Raw genomic sequence first — 20,659 nt, 5'->3', positions numbered from 1 at the left:
AGGATGATGACTGTCCTAAATCATCCCAGTAGAAATTGCTACATCACAGCTTTAAGTGATATTTTTCTTTATATTTTTTCCCAGAAAAACATATAATTCTATTTGTTCCTATACTAATAGAAAGAGTGAAGAGTTACTGACTCTTTTTCCAATAGTGGACCATAATAATAGGTTTAAGTTAAATATATTATTTTCACTCTTCCTTTCCTGTGACAAGCATGCTAGCAGTCTTTCTTTGAGGAAATGTTCTCTCACATACTTCAGAAATCTTTGAATCTCTGGAACAATGCCATTTTCCTGGCATCATTTTGTTTTGGATAACCACACTGAGCACAATGTACTCATTTAAAGCATAAGCAAATTGAGAATACCATCACATTTTGCTACATTACTACAAGGTACAATCTTGAAACATCCTCGCAGGAAGCTGGGGATTGACTTAGTGATTCACTAGTCAGTGCTGCTGATTTCCCAATCTTCATTCCCCCAGATTTCCCAAATTCATCAAAGCCAACTTAGTTCTGGGTACTCTTTACTAGTAGTTCCTTCCTAGCATCCTGTTCTTTTTTTACTTTTATTTTATTTTTATTTTTTTGAGTTATAGTTGGGCACGATACCTTTATTTATTTATTTTTTTACTTTTTATGTGGTGCTGAGGATCGATCCCAGCACCTACGGGGTGCTAGGCGAGCACTCTACCACCTAGCCAAAACCCCAGACCCTAGCATCATGTTCTTGTCTAATTACACTCTCTGCTGCAAGTCAAAAAGGTCATTTAAATTACAATCAAGTTCTTCCAGCCAGATTCCTGACTAGCTTCCCTGCCCAATTTTTGCATAATTGGAAAATTTACTAAGCTTACCCTAGCCTATCATCCAGGATATTATGAACATAATTAATAGAGCCAGTTGCAGAATCAGCCCTTGATAAAATGGGCTGAACCCCTGGGCTTCTTCCCAGGTGTTATGAAGACTGAACAGCCCACCTACATGGGTTCTGAAACCAGTGTGACAGCCTTCCATTTCTTTAAGCAAAACAGTAAAATATTAGGTGGTATCTTAAGGAATTGTCTATATGTGGAATATAAAAGATGTGCCCTTTGATGTGTAAGAAAAACTGTTTACATATTTAATTGACTTTGTTGATCATAAGCTCATTGCTGTAAAAAAAAAAAATTCCCTGAATTGTACTTTACCTAACTTTCAAACACTCTTTAGTCATCCTTAATCCTTTCTGATATCACTCCAGGCATCCTCCCCATGTTCTCTCTTTGGCTATTGGTTTATTCTGATTACCACTCTACACACTTCTTTGTAAAACAAAGGTGTCACTGTAAGTAATCAGGTTTTCTCTGCATGCCATGTCTTCTGAGAGTCTATCTGATGCAAAATACTGTTACAATCCTTGCAATTCTTGCTCTCCTATGACATCGCCTCTTCTCCTATAGTTCTTCTTATTCAATGACCTTGAAACTGCTCTGCAGGGTTCTCCCCTCCTTGGTAGCAAATAAAATCAAACTTTAATAATTTCCAAATATAAAGCTCCAGGGACACCAGAGGCATTGAATTAATAAGCAATGTAGAATGAATATGAAGAGAATATGAAAAATCACCTGGGTTCGGGTATCCCTGGTGTTGATTTTTATCTTTTTTGCTGCTTTAAAATCTTGAGTGTTAACTCAGTGGACCCCAGCCCAATCCTGATACTGCCATGCTCCTTCTTAAAGCCTCTATTAGTCAACAGCCAACAATAAGAAAATATCCAGAAAAAAAATTCTAATACTTGAAACTAAATACCACTCTAAATTGTCAACTTCTTGGCAGCTCTAAAATAGACAAGAACATTTTGTTTAGTAGGACTGAGAAGTTCAGTGACAAAAATAACACTTAATATCTGCTTTCCTTCCTCAAAGGAATACAATATTTATGCAGAGCATAAATAATAAAAAGGTAGTAAAATAGTGTTGAGGCAACAATGGCCCAGTCACAAGACAAAAACAGCATGGTCTATGCTCAAAAGCCCACTTTCACTATATTAAGCATATATAACCACACAGACATTGATGGCAGAAAAGCCTTATTCATGGGCGGGGCTGGGGGGGGAATTAACACCTAGAAAACATTGACCATTGCCTTTCTTTCTTTTGTTTTTCCAACTGGGAATTGAACCCAGAGGTGCTTAACCACTGAGCCATATTTCTAGCCTTTTCTATTTTTATTTTGAGAAAGGGTCTTACTAAGTTGCTTAGGACCTTTCTAAATTTGCTGAGGCTGACTTTGAACTTGTAATCCTCCTGACTCAGCTTCCCGAGTTGCTGGGATTACAGGCATGTGCCTCCATGCCCGGCTTAAACATTGCCTTTTAAAAAGTTATTTTCTGGGCTGGAAATATAGCTCAATTGTAATGTGCTTCCCTAGTATGTGTGAGGCCTGAGGTCCCATCCTATCAACAACAACAACAACAACAACAAAAGAGTGAATTTATAATTTACTCCTGAGGTTAATCTTCATCAGTAATGCTATTACCTCTACTGTTGTATATGTAATGTACGTCATGTAAATAAGAAAAAGTAAAAAGCTTTAAAGGAGGAAAATTTTATGAAGAAAGATTTTTATGGTTCTAACCATTTAAAAATGCACTGTCATTTCTAGACATTGAGTGGGCAAGAGAATTTAGAAATCTTAATATTCCTCCAATCATGGTGTCTAGGACATACCAGATTCACAGTAACCTCCAATGAGAAAAAACTATAAGCTGGGTATGGTGGGGCACACCTGTCATGCCAGATACCTGGGAGGTTGAGTCAGGAAAATAGAAAGCTGAAGGACAGTCTCAGTAACTTAGTGAGAGACCCTGCCTCAAAATTAGAAAGAAAAATACATAAAAATAAAAGGTTAGGGATGTAGCTCAGTGGCAGAGCACCCCTGTGTTCAATCCCCAGTATCTCAAAGGAAAATAAAAAAAAACAATGATTATGTTTTCTGAATGGTGTGTTTGCGTAGAAAGGACAACATCCAAGTCAAAACAGATGACAAGATAAATTATTTTAGGTTCAGCCTTGCTCTGAATTAGATTAAATTTCTGATATGGAACAAAATAGCTCCTAAGCCTTAAATCTATTGGTTAATTCATTTAAAGTCATTGCAGGTGCAGTATATATGCCAGGTGCTGTGCTAGGTAATGAGGAAACAGGAGGGCAGCAGATAGGGCCCTGTGTTCACACAACTCACAGTCCACTGGGGAAAGGCAGACAAAAAGAGGGGAGCATATAACTAAATACATACTGACACTCAGAAAATGCTATGAATCTGATGATCCAGGTGGGTCAGCGTCAGAGGAATTGGAGCAGGTGCCTGAGATCATATTTAAATAAGATCTGAAGAATTAAGAAGAAGCCAGGCTAAAAACTGGGGAAGGGACAGGAAGAAGTGGATTCTAGGAAGAGGAGACAGCTGAACAAAGCCTTTGGGAGGAGCCAGAGTGAGAGTCCTGGGCCCCAGAGGTTAGTGGCTCACATGAGATGGAAAGGAGGCCCAGGGCAGATCTCTCACCTCATTTTGTGTGTGTGTGTATGTGTGTGTGTGTGTGTGTATGCCCTTTTGTTGGTACAATAGGTTAGAATGACGTAATTGTAACAGGAATTGGACAAAATAAGATAATTTTGCCGACATAAGCTGCAGGATTTACTAATAATGTGCAGGATGATGGGGAGGCAGGAAGCCTTGGTTCCTGGCTCTCAGGCTTGAGTGACTGGATGTATGGTTCACTCTACTCAGTGAGGACACATACAAGCCCAGACACACACGATTCCAGAACTTTTGAACAAAGCAATGAGTTGAAAACCAAGTCCTCTCCATGTAGGGATCCAATGTATTTTGTACAGTCCTTTCCCATGTGAGACCTTCCTTGGGTTTCTCTGCTAGTTACTCCTGACCTTGCCACCCTGGGTGAGGGACAGACTGAGTATGTACTGCCCTGTTGAAGATGTGGGGAAATGCATGACCTCATGTGAAAGGTTGCTAGTGCCTTCCTGTTTAAGATCTTTTTTAAAAATTCAGATTGCATTATTTAATAAGCAAAAGCCCATTTGCTTTGACAATTCAGGGCAGCTTTGAATGGTCGCTATGGTGTTAGAAAAATGTCCCATTCTAAATGTAAGCCCAATGGCGAGTTCCCCTTGCTATTTTTGGAAACCATTTTTATTGTACATAAATCTAGGTGAGCTTTTATTATCAAGAATTGTATACTTCATGAGATCTTTAACAAAAAAGAAGGTATGAAGGATGGAATGGAAGGAGGAAATGAATTAAATGACTAACCCACATTATTGATAAACTCAGCATGTGAATATATATGTTGAGTTGTAGGCAGGGAGGAATGGGAAGAAGAATCATGAATGAACATTGAATTACTTTTAGTTCATTTATTGGATTATATTGGTATGGGCAAAGCAATTCTGAAATGATTTCAGATGCATTATAAGGATGAGCAAATAAATAAATGAGATCTCTAGGAGTCAAGATTCTTAACTTGGCCTAAAAGATGGAAATACAGAATGTGGAAAATGAACAAAAAATGCTTCAGGTATGAAGGTACCAGTGTGAATTCATGTTGTCAAAATATGTGTATGCACACATTTAAGCACACATGTAATTTAGATGCACATGTGTGTATTTATATGAATGTGCAGGTGAATGTATATCCCTATCTGTGCTGATGAAATGGTCAGGAAGCGGACCCCAGCAGTGTGGGGTACACCTTTCTGCCCAGACCTTTTCCTCTCTAGGAAACTAAATGGCTAATTCCAAGAGGGGAGTATGATAAATAAAAGTCGTACCCAAAACTTCATGTCATGCCAGAAAGTAAGAAAGAACTAAAACAAATAAAATTGAAGTTGGGGCATATCAAAGGATGGTAGCTATCAGCTTGCCAGGACTCACACTAGCTAAAACAGGGAAAATTTGAGCACCCAAATAATTAAGAGTAATTATAAATTGTTGGAAAAATATAGAATCTGGTTGTTCCACACCAATAAAGAAGGGAGGGAAGGAGGGGCAAGGAAAAATCAAAGAGACAAAGAAAGAAGGGAGAGATATAGGAGGGTTGTGGATTGCCAGAGAAAATAAGTGTTGGCTGTAAATGTGGAAGGGGTGCTGGAGGTTGAAAAAAATCATTTTGTAACTACTGTGGTGAAGACTGAATTAGGAAAAGATCTTTGATAAATGTAAAACCCTGGGGAAATTTTTGATAAAGTATAAGGCTGTGGGTTTGGTCTTATTGTCTCTCCACAGTTTATCATTGCCAGGGAGAAAACATAATAATTATACAGTGAAAACTGAATGACACATAGACCTACTAATCAGATTTAACCACCAACAGGGACATGGATGGCATGTGCCTCCCTGCATGCACTCCAGATAGGATCCTGTAAGGTCACAACACTGACAATGTGGTATTTCATTGAGAAATGTTAAACCTGAATTTAATCATGAAGAAACATCAGATAAGCACAAACTGAGTGACTTTACATTCGTACGAGGTAGGAGAGGAATCACATACTTTAAAAATATCAATGTCATAAAAGACAAAGAGTGTTTATGGAAATGTAGATTAAAGAAGACTAAGGAGACAGGACAACAAAGTGATCTGACTCTTCGGGGCTTATTGTGCTAGAGGGAAAAATATTTATATAAACCACATTGAGTGAACTAAGAAAACTGCAGTATGGAGGACAGAAGAGATAAAACACATTGCATCAACCCAAAATTTACTGAGGTTGGTAACTTTTACTTTGTTAGGTAAAGGGAGTTCAGATCTTTAGAAAACGCATGCTGAAGTATTTTGGGATGAGGTGTAATTTGGTCATTGTTTATAACAAAGGGGTCATAAACAATGACCTCTTTCCCTCAAGAGGTCAAGCTCCACATTGAGGGTGGGCTGTCTGGAGCATGGGAACCCTCTGGGGTTTAATCTAGCAAAGACCTGTCCCTTCTGCCCAAGAACCTTCTTGTGCCTAAACTCAAGTAATTAACGTGGAGATGTGATCTACAGAAGGGGCTAATATCCCTGTGGGTCACATGCTTGGATTGACTTTCAGAGAAAATGAAAGTATGTTGATTCCTCTATCACTTGGCTTCTTGAGGTCTCCAGGGTGGACTGCTCCCCTCAGTCAAGATTCTACAACTTGGGGATAGAACTTGACATCCTTGATATTAGAGTTTAATCTCCTTAGCTAAATAACCCCAAATGATTTATTATAGCCTAAAGTGAAAAGGCAAGTTCACCTGTCAGAAGGCTTGTCCATCCATCTATTTACTTAGAAGCTAAAAAAAAAGCAGAACTTGCTTCTGTACATCCCCCAAATATACAAGAAACAAAGAAACTGAACAGAAATCAGCATCCAAGCGGTGACTTCAATGTTTTATGAGGCACTAAGATATTTATCAAGCCACGAGATTAAAATGTGCCATAATTTCTTCTTGAATTATTAAAGGACAAAGAAGATGACATCAAAAGTGCTGTTCACTTGGGAGCAAATACCTAAAAGGCTGCTTATTGAAACAAATCGCTGCTAGAAAATCCAGAGTTAATAAAGGTCTGGATGCCTAAGCTGCACGTTGTGCTGGAGGCTTGGTTTGAAAACACACAGCCAGGAAATGAGAAAGTCTGAAGCTTTATTAGAAGAAAAGGCAATGGAGTCAAGGGCATTTACCTGTCATGGCCTGTTGATCATCCACCGTTAACTTCAAACTTTTTCCTCGGCGAACCACACGCACAGTGTGCCACTCATTATCATTGAGGTTATAGCCAGCAAAAAGGGTCTCGGGACCTTTGCCTGTAGAATATGCCAAACAGTCATTATGGACACTCAGATTTAGTCAAGCCAATGAACCTCACAGAGAGTGAGAGAAAGAGACAAAGAAAAGGGGGGAGTCAGGGAGAGAGAGGAGAGAGAGAAAGAGAGAAAGAAATGAGAGAGCGGAGGAAGACAAAGGAGAGAGAGAGAAGAGAAACTGGTGGACCAATTTTTCAAGCCCATTAGAGTCATAGCAAGCAAGGAAAATGACAAGTTAACAAACATTCAAATGTGACAATTAGAATCTTTAACCTTATGCATTGATCTAAGGCAAGTGAATTAACCTGTTGTCATAAATAGGCACAGTCAATATAGCATTGGGAAGCCTCCCAATTCATACACATACATTTTAAAGGATTTTGCAGTTATCACTTAATTTCTAATGGAGCAGTGATAATCATGCAAAGTGTGAGACACCTGACCACAGGCCATTAGTTTCCAGCTGAATGGATAACTGGCTGATTAGACTATGGCATGAAGGCTCCAGGGATTTTGCTTGTGTGATGGCTGATCTTGGGCTCTTACGTCATATGCCTACAATAATCACCAAGTTCCTAAATTCATCAGCCTCCTAATTTATGGACTCTTCTGTTGAAAAACTAAGTCTAAAAAACTCCTTACTACCAAGTGATCCATGCATTGCAAATCTGTACGGTGGAGGCCCTTCTGTACATCTAGGAAAACATACTGATATACCAGAGGTGGACAAAACTAATAAATGAGATATAGCCATAAAAGGTAAGGGTTGAGTTGGAAGGAGAGAAAGTGGTGTTAGCCAACAGTGGAGGAAAGGGATTTCCAGCTAATGCCCAAAAGAAAGAGGGCAAGCAGTGCAGCCAACTAAGAAAGAAACTTCCAGCAAATGTACAAAACCCTATGCAAATAGAATTTAGATAGACCCAGGACAGACATCACTTTAGAAAGGTATTTAGTGCAAATTACTGAGATGACCGAGTTAGACTCTCTCTTCAATGTAAAAACAAAGAAAACGTTTTTTAATATAAATGGACATTATGTTAGAAATAAGTATTTCTAGTAATCCAACATTATGATTCATTTAGAAAAATATAAAGTTAAATATACATAATTTCCTGATGGATTACTCTCCCCCCCCTTTTTAAAAATACTAAATCTCATGGGCACAATAAATTAAGGAAGGACATAATATTGTTGAATTTCATGACTTCCCTGACTGAGGATCAGAATTAGGGTTCACAATTTTTTTTTAACCGAATTCATCCAACAAAACCAATTGATGTCTAAAGATGCTTGAAGGACATATGTAAAGATATGTAAAGATACAGACTAGGGAGGAGAAAGAAAAAAAAGAAGAAAAAAAAGGGGGGAAACAAGAGAAACCTTAGGGGCCCATTCACATGACATCAATGTTTGCTTTTAGAACTGTGAGATATCCTCCCCACCCTTGATTTCTCTCTTATGGTGTACTAATGACATATTTAAATTTTTTATTTCTTGGTAGGTATGTTTCTGGGGCTTAAAATGAGCCAGGGATATTAACTATATTGCAAAGTGAATTGCCTCAACTCTTTAAAGAGTATCAACCATCATTAAAATTAGAAATGGTCTCTTGTGTTTCTTTAGAGAAGTTAAATTATACATCCAGATATGACATGAATAAAAACTCTTCTGGATAGAGCAGTTTTGAGAGATTAATCATTGGATAACGAGAGGAAACCTATTGGCTCAGCAACGGCAAAAATACTGTGAGACCAAATGTTGAAAGCAAGTTCCAGGATCAGAGGAACTCTTTCTAGTTTCAATAGAAAAGAAAGAAATGTTAAATAACTCTGCAACAGCTTAGCATCCTCTGGGCACTAAGGGTCATCCTTAGTTTTGATCTTTGAAAAGAGATTACATCATTTTAAAGCTATTTTTATAGGGGAGATTTTTTTTTTCCTTAGAAATATGTACTTTTAAAGCAGCTTCACTCCTGTTCTTTTAATTTGAGATATGGTGTCAAGAAAAAGACGAATAGGGTGATATCATCGTTATACCCCATTCTGGGCTTGATCTTGCAGTGAAATCATAATGCTTTATCTATGAAACAACTATTTCCATAACAACAGGCACAAAATCCAATTAAAAATAACCCTTTGGTTCATAAAAATCTCTGTGGGCCAACTTCAAGCTTTTTTTCTTGCATTATTAAAAATGTGAACAGATTGATTTTGGAAGACAAGGTTTTTAAAAATGTACTTATTAATCTCAGTTCAAAATAGTGTTACTCATGTAACATAAAGTGCATTGGAAAGCCCACTGCGCTGGGAGGTAAGAATTGCGGTTGTTAGTTCTTGAGCTCCTACTAACAAAAAATTGGGGGGCTGGTGAGTGTTTATTATATACCAGGCACTTTATCTGTTACCTTATTTCATCTTTACATTATCATTAATTTGAAGATGTGGAATTGAAGGCTTAGAAAACTAAAATAACTTGTCTCAAGGTCACACAGCTGAAAAAAAGGCTGAGTGTCGTTTCAAGTCTGACCTCCTCAAAGTCTGCATCATTCTCCTGCATTGTTCTTCTGCCAGCTATGAGACCCCTTGCTTAGCCACTGGACTTCTCAGCTGCCCCATATCAAACTGAAGGAGGTGGGAAAAATGTTCTTTGGGATTCCTTCCAGCTGGCTCTACAGAATGATCACACTGTTAGGAAACGTACATACACTCTACATAAGGCATGACAGGAGAAAATCTTTAAGTAATACAGTGCTCTGCCTAGGGATGCTGAAATGGCTGTTACTGGGGATGAGTAGAGAAAAAGAGGCCATCTATTTAGGACCAGCTTGTACTCATAATCACTAATTTTATGAAAACACTTAGCTTCTAGTCATCTCAATATTCATTAAGAGACAAGATAATCTATCTGATCTCTACAGTTCCTTTAGAATATCTAATTTTCACAGATTTGTACAATATATGGAATTGTTAAGATGGCATAATTTCTGATTTTTAAAAAAAATATCTATTTTTCAATTGTAGTTGGACACAATACCTTTATTTTATTTATTTATTTTTGTATGGTGCTGAGGATTGAACTCAGGGCCTTGCAAGTGCTAAGTTAGAGTTCTACTGCAGAGTCACAACCCCAGCCCTAATTTCTGACATTTTGAGTTGCCAAAATTTTAATGGCAAAGTTATAGTCATTTAAGCTGTTAATGGTCTGAATTCCTTTGGGAATTTCCTTTTCCTTTGGGGTTATCAAAATATCATCTCAATTATGCTAACTTCTTCCAGAAATAACATGTGTTATGGGCTAAATGTTTGTGCCCCACACTCCAATATTCATATGTTGAATCTCTAACTCTGGAGGTGGTGATGCTAGGAGGAGGGGCCTCTTGGAGGTAATTGGGTTTAGATGAGGTCATAATAGCAGATCCCCATGATGGGATGGGTGTCCCTCGGAAAACAGGAAGCAAAGATAAGGGAGAAGGCAACCCTCAGGGGCCAGGAAGGAAGCCCTCACCAAGAACTGCATCTGCCAGCCTCTGATCTTGGATGTGACACCTTTCAGAATTATGGAAAAAAAAAACAAAAAACAATGTCTGGTCTTTAAGCCCCCCAGTTCTTGGTATTTTACTAAAATAGCCTGAATAAACTAAGACACTGAGCAACATTTTAAAGGCTTTTAAAGAAGTTCAAAGCACAATTCCTTAAAGACATCATTCCTTTTGTTTAATAAAAAATTACAACTTATATGCAATTTTATACTTGATCCTTACTGTAACCTACTACTTAAGCCATATATATATATATATATATATATATATATATATATATATATATATATATATTTTTTTTTTCACTTAAGGTAGCAGATTTAGAGAGGTTAAGTGAATTATTATAAGCCTCAGAGGCCATAAGGAGTGGAGTTAAGCCTGAGATTTTGAGATCATTCAACCCCATTAAAATATCCTTCTCATAGAAAATGATCCCATAGGTAGGAGGAGAAGAGAGGAGCACTGAGGGCCAACTACCCACAGGTAGTCATCACCAGACTGGGCAGCACAAATCTTACAGGCTAATGCTATTTTAAAGAATTCCAGTACTTCAAGAGGCAGGAGAGACAAAGAAGTTCACTGAGCCATCTATGACAAGAGATTGTGACCCAAAGAGATTCGATGACATCTCCAGGGTCACAACTATATAATCGAAGAGTTCATGTCTCTGGATTCCCAGTTTAGTTAACTTAAAAAATATCTGGTGAGATGCTAAGCAAGTCAGTGAGACCCTGTCTTTAAATAAAATACAAACAACAACAACAAAAATAGGGCTGGGGGTGTGGCTCAGTAGTCGAGTGTCCGTGAGTTCAATCCCTGGTGCAAAAAAAAAAAAAAAAAAAAAAAGAAAAAAATCTACCTGTTATATTATGCTTATCTAGAGTGAATGTCCCAAAATCTCTGTCAATGATTTGGTCATTAACTATTATTTGTTTTGCATCAAAAGTGAAAACTCAACAAAAAATTAATACAGCTTAGTAAGAATGTCCATTCTTTTCAACAGAGGTTAGTCTAAAACTACAAAATAACTATTTCCTGGTCAGGGATATTCATTGGGTTTACTCATAATTCTGTAGCTAATAATTTATTAATAACATATGGAAGTAGTATTTCAGTTGTTTCCTTAATTCAGTTCAAGTTGACTGTCCTTACACAATCTACCAATCCATGAATTCCAGGTGTCTCTAAGATTTATCCCTAAGAAGCATTGGAATTAACTCCAATTGAGATATAGGACAAATGGAGGAAGAGAGGAAGTATATGTGTGTGGGGGGAGGGATTACTTTTCATCTTTATTTGCATATTAGTGCAAATATTAGGTATTTTTAAAGCATAATCTCAGAACAAAAAAATGGTATGGTATAGTTTATAGTTTTTCACTAGGGCAGGGGATGACAGAGAAAACTAGATTTTGTCCCTATTTGCTCTCAATTAATTCTGTCACCTAAAACAAATCATTTTTCTTCCCTATTCCTACTGTTATACAGAATGATGGATAAGAGCTTATAAAAATATTTTTCAATGGCCAACTTTAATATTCTGTCATTACTAGAAGGATTGGACAGCCTTGAACTATTTCCCCATATTGAGGATACACGAAAAAGGGCAATTTTATAAGGAAGTTCTCCAAGTGTATCGTAGTTTTATTATCCTCCTCATCATCATGATTAGTAATTTCACCATTTTTGTTTTTGCTTGGGTGGGCCAGTCAGAACCCAATTTTTTTTTCTACCCTAGAATTACTCTACTCAAATAAAATCACAAGGAAAATATTGTCATGTGTTAACAATGTGTTCCTTATTTTATATAGTCAAATGTTCACTGGGAACTATGCTTTTATCATCCTGCCTCCCTCCCAAAATAGAGCACAAAAAAAATCAATAAATGATAGGTCAGAGGCAAGAACCACTCTGTTCTGTGTACTGGAGTACCCTCCTTCTATATGGACAAATTTTCTAGGACACTAAATCACAGATCAAATGTTTATGTGGTGCAATAATTGATACTTAAGGGCTATTTTAGTTTAGTATGGTAAATTATTCTCTCCATATTCAAAGAATCAGGTCAAGGAAGGGCAGTGTGGAAACTCTTAGTCAGCATTTCCTCTGAAAGCTTGCCTTCCTCAGGACCAGAATTGTTATGCTCTGTGAAAATCCAGGAGCTGAATTTGGGCAGTGGTTTTAGCATTACTTTTAAATCCAAGGAATTACTGGTCATAAAAAACACACAAAGCGGGAGTTGCTCTGCTGTTAAAGAAATGGGCCAACTTGCCCCCTGAGACACCACCTGGAACCCCTGGACTCTCTACATAACCCTGTTGTAAATCACAGAACTCATTTCTCCCCTAGGAAAAAGGGATCTTGATGAGAAAACTCCAGCAAAGGTTTTTAAAAGTCATTTGCAAATAACCTTTTTCTTTACAAACTGTATTTGTTGTACAAAAAATGATTTTGTAGTTGATAAGCTAAAAACTATTTTTCGAGAACTTCATTTTTTATGTATATCAAGGTGCTCAGGTATTCAAAGCCACCACTCTTTCTATTATCATCCCTCTAGCATTGCTGCCTGCACTCCCTTGAGGACAATATCCAAATCTATAGACCCTCTGCTGTAGATGGTAGGCTTTTTCTTCAAACGCCATAGGAATTGTGCAATGCATTGATTTCCCTTATTTTCTATCCATTAGGGAACCAAGATTTAGGATTTGTACTAAATCTTTCTACAATTTGATACTTTTTTTTTTCCTGTAAAATTTGTACATTGGCCTTCCTTCCCAATTAATTATTTGTACTCTTTTGGGGAATCACTCTAAATTCAATTTGAAAGTTTTGGGAACAAAAATCAATACATGAAATTACTTAAGGAAGAAAAGACTAACTTTCAAGAGATGTGTGGTAACTAATTAGCCTCTCCCATACTTCAGATAGCTCTATATGAGGCGAGTTGATGTGGCTCAGTCCTCCTGTTTACTGGCAGAGCTAAAGGAACACCTGAACCCTAATTTATTTGGGACCTGAATAACATTCATCACATAATTTTCTTGCTAAAATAAGAGAACATTCTTTGATCTCTGCACCTTTCCCTATTTCTTCCTATTTATAAATATACAACAATACTGCTCTAAATACATTTTAAACAGTGGCTAAAACAGGTGTGTTTTATGCATATTTTATTACATTTGGTTCATATGTAGATTCTCACATATTTCAAGGGACAGAAGCAGGCAGAGTAAAAAAAAAAAAAAAAAAAAAAACCAAAAAACTTGAACTTGGGTAAGGATCATACTAACCTAGATTCAAAAGCAGGTTTTGCATTTTCTGGTTGCCTACACTTAGGAAAGTTCGTTAGCTTCTTCAAGTTTCCCTTCCATCATTCACAAATTTAGGATAATACCTGTTCTACTTCAGGAGTTTTTTTGCAAAGACAAAGGGAAATAACAAATCTGTTGTATTAGTTATGTGCCTAGTACTTTGTGTAATTTTAATAAATATTAGTTTACTTTCCCTGCCTTTATAAGGAAATAAGGTAAAGAAAATTGTATAGGTTGTACAAACCACCAAAGGATCTACCACTCAACATTTGATTGTTGAAGATACTGTATATTATATAGAGAAATGTATACTGAAAGGAATATACATAATTTTTATTTAAGCAACATAATACATAGTGTAATCTTTAGAAATTAGGCCATCCAAAATTCAGGTGTTTTGGAACAATTGCCATCTTAGCCTGAGAGTTCACAGTATTTGCTTTTTGATATTTAGTTCCCAAAACATTCACTATTAATATGAAAATAAAATACATTTGCAAATGAATCTGATATTCATCAATAAAGACTTTTTAAATTTTTCGGAGTAAAACAAGATGCTTATAAGTCTGTATCCATTTTTATAGGAAATCTTTTGTGCAAATGTTCTATGAACTAGCTAGTCTGGTTTGTGAGTATGGGGTGGGAAGTGGTGACAATAGAGAAAATAAAATAAACAAAGGAAACTTGGGAGTAATGCAAGCAGAAAACTCTTGGAGTTGAGTTTTATAACTGTCTCTGGAACTGAACGATGGATATAGCTGAATAGAAACTTTGGAAACCCACACCAGTTATATTTGAATTTTTGAAATATTTAGATGTGTGTGACGAAAGGCAGAAATTCATCTCTCTACATACCCTTTAGGTAGCTATCTCCCTCTAGTGGTGTATTTTCAAGATGCCAATTCATCTCTATCAGGCACATAGTCTCTTCAACACATTAAATGTAAGTAATTTCTGTCTTATAGCACTACCAAGTTATTTCAACAGCTAATTGAGCATGATAATTCTGATGGGTGTTTCTGCAAAGCTACCACCCAACAAACTGCATAGGTAACAGGAGGATAGAAATTCATATAATTTGTCTTCTGGAAATGATCCATTTACTCTCTTCAATTTATTAATAATAGGTTAGGTCTTATTACAACCATCTGTTTTAAAGATTGGCATCAGTATGAACATGGATCCTTAAGCTTCCATAGTTCTGATATTAATTATGAAAACATACTAGCATCACTTTACACATGTAAATGGTTCTATATTTATGGACAGATACTCATTTTTTTAGAACATTAAATTGACTGCAACACCATAACAACTTAGAATTTTGAAATTTTAAAGTGGAATATTCCATATTTTATCTGTGGTTTATCCTATCTAGTTACTCCTATTTATTCTGGATATTATTTTACCCACATCCTATTAATTTAGTTTTAAAGTTATTGTACCAAACACTGATATGAGCATTGGGGATGTCTCAACTCAGAGTCTGAAGGAACTTATATCCTAATAGATCAGGAGTCAAACACTATTTCTGTAAACGACCAGGTAGAAAATATTCTTGGCAAGCCTTGTGGTCATTATTGCAATTATTCAACTTTTCTCTTATAGTGTGAAAGTAGTCATGGAACATCTGTCAACAAACGAGTGTGACTGTTTATAAATAAAACTTTATTTGAATAAATGACAAACTGTGGGCTGTCATTTTCAGGCTCCTAAACGGCACACACAAATAAACAGAAAACTCAAAATTTCCTTTCCCGTAAACTTTTACATTGAGTATTAAATGAATAATAATAGAAAAATAGTTAAAAGTTTAAGAGTCAGAAAACCCGAGTTTTAGATTCATCATTATCATTGACTCTACATAACCAGAATTATGCTAGTTAGTCTAACTTTTATTACTCTAGGTCTTAGTTGTCTTATTAGTAAGAATATAAATAAACAAAATAGAAATAAAAAACTGAAAGAAATTTTAAAAGTATTGAGAAGATTGTAAGATCAATTGTAAGGTCCCTCTACTACTAAATCTAGAATGCATTAGTCTCCTTTTCTTTTCTGCAAATTTAGAAGCTTTCATTAAAAAGCTTGATGTTTGTGCTTGTGTGTGTGTGACAGACACTGAGAGACAGTGGGCAAAACTAGGTCTTTATATCCACTTTCCCAGGTAATAACAAGTTTTATTTGGCAGTTGACTTATCCTGTGGTGGGAGGCAGGACCTTGTGGGAAGCTGGAAACAAGCCCTGTCATGGTGACATGATAGGAAGAGAGAGAAGCCCTGGAAACACAAGAAAGAGCTATCACTGTTTGATGTCTGAGTCATGGTTCTTGGCAGCAGCACTTCCTATTTGTAAATGACAGGAGGATGTATTCCTCAGGTTGTAATTATGATGCCCTTAGCTTGCCATTTGACTTTGCTGTTAGTTTTTTGTTTTAAAATAATTACTTTAAAATAATCTAATGTTTAAAAAAATATTAAGGGACAGAAACGTCTCATTAAAGATTTTTATTTCATCTCTTTTGATTTTTAGATATTAGGCTGGAAGTAAAATCTTTTTGCTTTTATTTATGAGTCAGCTTTTATTTATTTATGAAAAATTTAATTGCAAATTAAAATTGGATATGTAAATCACACTTCCAGATTCTTCTTTTGCTGCTCTCTTACATTACTACGGGTACCAAAGCTCCATAATTTGTGGCCCAGTGCACATTGAAAACACGGAGGTCCTGATTTCCAAAAGCAAGAACCTCAATATAGTGACAGCCAAGTATGAAGCCGACTAGCAGGTCCTTCTAAGTATAGGGCCCTGGGTCACTGCACATGTTGCACATTGTTGAAGCCAGTCCTGAAGCATCCTTTAGTAAGCTCTATATTTGGGAATGTGCAAACAAAATCCATCATTTATCCACATAAGAGGCACAGTAGAGTCACTTTCCCCTTACTGCCTGCATTTAATGACAGTAATGACATTCTCCAGGATATCAGAGAAGCTGTCCTCAGCCTGCCTTGCTGGCCAGGCCTGGTGCCAGTCACCAACTGGGCTTGGTGACAGATCTATGTCCCAAGAACCAGAAGATGGAAGACCTGCTGAGCCCTGTAACTTCTCCCTCTCTTCTCCATTTCTGTTCAAGCTCTTCTAGGTTTAACCAAGGATATATTAACGAGAAGGTTAAGGATCAGGAATGTCCTCCTACGGAGATAATTGCCTTTCCTTTGCAAAGAGACATTTATAAAGACCCAAAGGACAGATACATTTCTTTACACTAAAAATACTATCATTACCCTACTTACATGTATGATTGAACGAATGATGTGACCCTACTTCGTGTACAACTCAGAGAAGTGAAAAATTGTGCTCCATTTGTGTACAGTGAATCAAAGAACATTCTGCTGTCATGTGTAACTGATTGAACAAATTAAAAATAATACCAGGAAAAGCCCATCCCCAATTGTACAGTAAGCTGAGGAAATAATATAAAGGCACACATTAAGCTTAGACATGGCTGCTTTTCAAAAACAAACACTAACTATAGAAGAAAAGTATTTGTATTAACTTTTAAAAATCCACTGGAGAAATTTGTCAGAGGCTGATTACATTGTATTAATTTTCATTGCCTTATTATTTAAATCCCTCCTGGGTTTTATCTACTTTCTAAAAAGTTCATATCTTGGTTGGGTGCAGGTGTTCCGATGGGTTTGTATCCTATCTCCACAGGGGGTTAGCTGTGTGACCCAGAACAAACTACTCACATCTGTGCATCTCAGTCAGTATTCTTATCTGTAAGATAAGCTAATAATATAAAGAATTTCACAATATAACTGGATTGAATGCAGATTAATCATGAAAAAACCACACCTGGTATATGGTAAGCTCTCAACTATAATAATGATAATAACTACTATTATCAATATTATGTTGTCTTCTCAATGAGTCCAAAATCTTAGGGAAAATATGCTACAACCTCTAGCTCAGTGCCTTGAGCATAATAACCATTCATTAAGTATTTGTTGAATGAGGTTGTTTAGATTTTGACGGATTTTTTAAAACAGAAGATGAAATATCTCTTGATTTTAAGTTAAGCCAAAGAGTTGATCAACTTTTGGTGCCTTCATTCATAATGAATGATCAATACACAGAGACTGCTGTCCCCTTGTTTTGGTATTTAGAAGCATGGAATCTGATAATTCCTACTGTTGGAGAACATGCTCATTTCACTTACTTGTCTGGATAATTATTTCCACAGCATTTTTGTTCAGTTGTCTTGAAAATAACTTAATAATACAAATAGCCTAAGAAAGCGAAATGACCTGAGGCCAGCAGTCAGTAACTTTATGTGCAAAGTAATTAGTTGGCTTAGGAACTGGGGGAACTCAAGGCTCAATGAGTATTTAATTATGAGAAAACACGGATCATATTGGTAAAAAGACCTGGCCTTGGAGAGCTGTTAAAACTGCCTTCCAGAGACTTGTCCACCATTTTCCTAAATTATAACTTTATTCAAGTATGCAGAGAATAAATTTCAGCATTTTAGATGCCTCACCATTTCTGGCTAAATATCAGAGCTGTAGACAAATGAACAAACTAGGTTTGAATGATCTACTAAGAAACTTTTGGTCTGTATAGATTTGACATTGATTGTACCCATTTATGACAAACCAAGATAAATATTTCTGATACAAATACATTTCAATGTGAAAAGCATACATCTTAAGAACTACAATTTACCTTTCAAGAATACATATTTACAACACAGTAAAAATGGACACAGATTAAATAAATATACTACTACAAGAATGTTTTAATAATAGCTATCTTTAAATCTAATCTAGCTCAACTGGCAAGTTTTGAACGAGGCATAATATAATAAGTCTAATATAATGAAAATAAAATTTGGACTGTGATTTTATTTTAAGGAAAAAAGTTCATTTCCAAGAAATGCTTATCACATAATAAGATAGCTAACCAGTATAAATTTAACTATTAAAGATTTAATGTGCTTATTTAATCAAGCATTATAAACTGAAAATGTATTCAGTATCACTATGGTATGGAAAAAGGGTTATATTGATTAATATTAATATATAAATGTGACTTGTACAATATCTACACAATGCCAAACTGAATGAAAAAAAAAGCATATAGATACTAATCATCTGAATACTTACAAATACTTAAACTGATATTCCATAAATTATCAGGGATTATAGTAACAAATGCAAAAATTATTTGATGAGATGTATGATTCCTTGTCTGTATATCTATCATAATGGTTATATAGTTATTTGCATGGAAAGGTGAAGAAAAATATATTTTGCATAATACAAGAACAATGACTTCACTTGTGTTTTACTTTACTTATTAAAACAAGTTGAGGATCACTAAGTATGAGACTAAACTGACAAAATTTAGCACACCCTCAATTGTTTGGAATATTCTAAAATAAGCTTTTTGGAAATTAAGGAGCATAGTTAAAATAAATAAATAAGCCTAAGTTCCTGTCTTTGATTTAATTTTTCCCTTCTTTACTTTTCACTGGGAAGTCATAATTACACTTAAAAATCTACTTCTCAATATTTTTGATAAACTGTGTAGAAAGATTTAAGGAATATTTTGTCTTTAGAGTTGTTTTCTTTTTCAATGAAGGCTCCAGTGAAGGCTAAGGACATATAATCCATGATAACATACTTGTATCCTTCATGTAAGAATTAGAATGATAATATAATGATATGATTTACTAAAACCTGATTTATTTTAATTTTAATACTATAATAACAGGTTTGATAACATTTTTTTTAAAAGATTACCGTTGGCTTATTTACTAGGCTGAATTTCAGTTACTAACTTGAGTACTATGATTCCTCTTGGCCATTTATTTTAGTAATCGAAAATACCGAATTACTTCTTTGTCTTTGAATCAAAATCTTGTGAAATGAATGGCTCACCTTACTGTCCAGAAAGTGCTCTAAAAAGATAATGGCCCAGCTAGAGCAGTTATAGACAGTTATAAATTAAATCATAAGCAGAATTAACTTGGTTTATCTGAAGAGACAGTGTGTGGAAGCCTCTTAGAGCTGGTCAGGCATGTGCAGGTTGCTGTGTGATCTTCCTATGGTAAGATGATGATGGTACACTTTCCCTTGGGGGGTTATGATCAATGAGGATAACTTACACCAACAAATCTAGAAACATCTTGTCATGTATGGCTCTTCCAATCTGGTTGATTCCTCAAGATTTTGGTCACAGAAGATGCTAGTCAGTTTCCACTTAAAAAAAAACACTGAGATCCCTGATGTATCAGTGTAGAATTCACTTTTGTACATGTTTCCTCCCTACTCTCTTTTTTCAACAACCTCAGTGACCTGGAATTGCTTTATATTACTTTGGCCTAAAATGTGAGATAACCAACAGATTTTAAAATATGTATATTATACTCACATAGAGGATGTAATGTTTACAATATGTTGCTTAAATTAAAGAACATGATACAAACACAGTTGTACACTATGACCCTATATTTGTAGAGTGACTTACCGAATTGCATTTTCAGGAAAAGTAGTTGAACTCATGAACTCATTATTTAGCAAAGCATTTCTAAAATCTCACTTTTTTTTTTCTGTATGGTAGATTATACCCAGGGCTTCACATGTTAGTCAAGTGTTCTACCACTGAGCTACATCCTCAGCCCTTTTATCCTCCCCCGCTTTTTTTTTTCCTGAAACAAGGTCTTATAAAATTGCCTAGCTGGCTGGCTTGGAATGTGCCATCATCATCCTTAGCCTCCCAAGTAGCTGGATTAGAAATGTACACCACCGCACTGGGCTGTTTTTAGCTGTTTTGAAATGAGGTTTTTGTGTTTTGTTCATGTTATTGTAATCATTATCATGGTCTTACTTTTTACTGGTTTGCTTATTTCAACACTGTTAGGTAAATATGTCTGTATTCTAAGAGAATGTTCACATAATTTTATTAAATGATT

The 20,659-nt window shown here is 35.9% G+C and overlaps 1 protein-coding gene across 29 annotated transcripts in view; it reads right to left on the bottom strand.

Annotated features, from left to right (window-relative positions):
• Nrxn1 (neurexin 1) overlaps positions 1 to 20,659 on the bottom strand; it is a 1,098,127-nt gene that overhangs the window by 552,188 nt on the left and 525,280 nt on the right. For all 29 annotated transcript variants that reach the window (XM_058573180.1, XM_058573225.1, XM_058573183.1 and 26 more), the window contains one exon: positions 6,713 to 6,835. In XM_058573180.1, coding sequence (XP_058429163.1) covers positions 6,713 to 6,835 — 123 coding nt within the window. The remainder of the gene's footprint in view (positions 1 to 6,712; positions 6,836 to 20,659) is intronic.

The sequence above is a fragment of the Marmota monax genome, unplaced genomic scaffold (genome assembly GCF_021218885.2).
Source record: "Marmota monax isolate L192 unplaced genomic scaffold, Marmota_monax_Labrador192_F-V1.1 WCK01_AAM20220418_F8-fsc00015, whole genome shotgun sequence".
Classification (NCBI taxonomy): Eukaryota; Metazoa; Chordata; class Mammalia; order Rodentia; family Sciuridae; genus Marmota; species Marmota monax.
The sequence above is the reverse complement of the archived record's forward strand: the minus strand, read 5'-3'. Positions and strand labels throughout refer to the sequence as shown.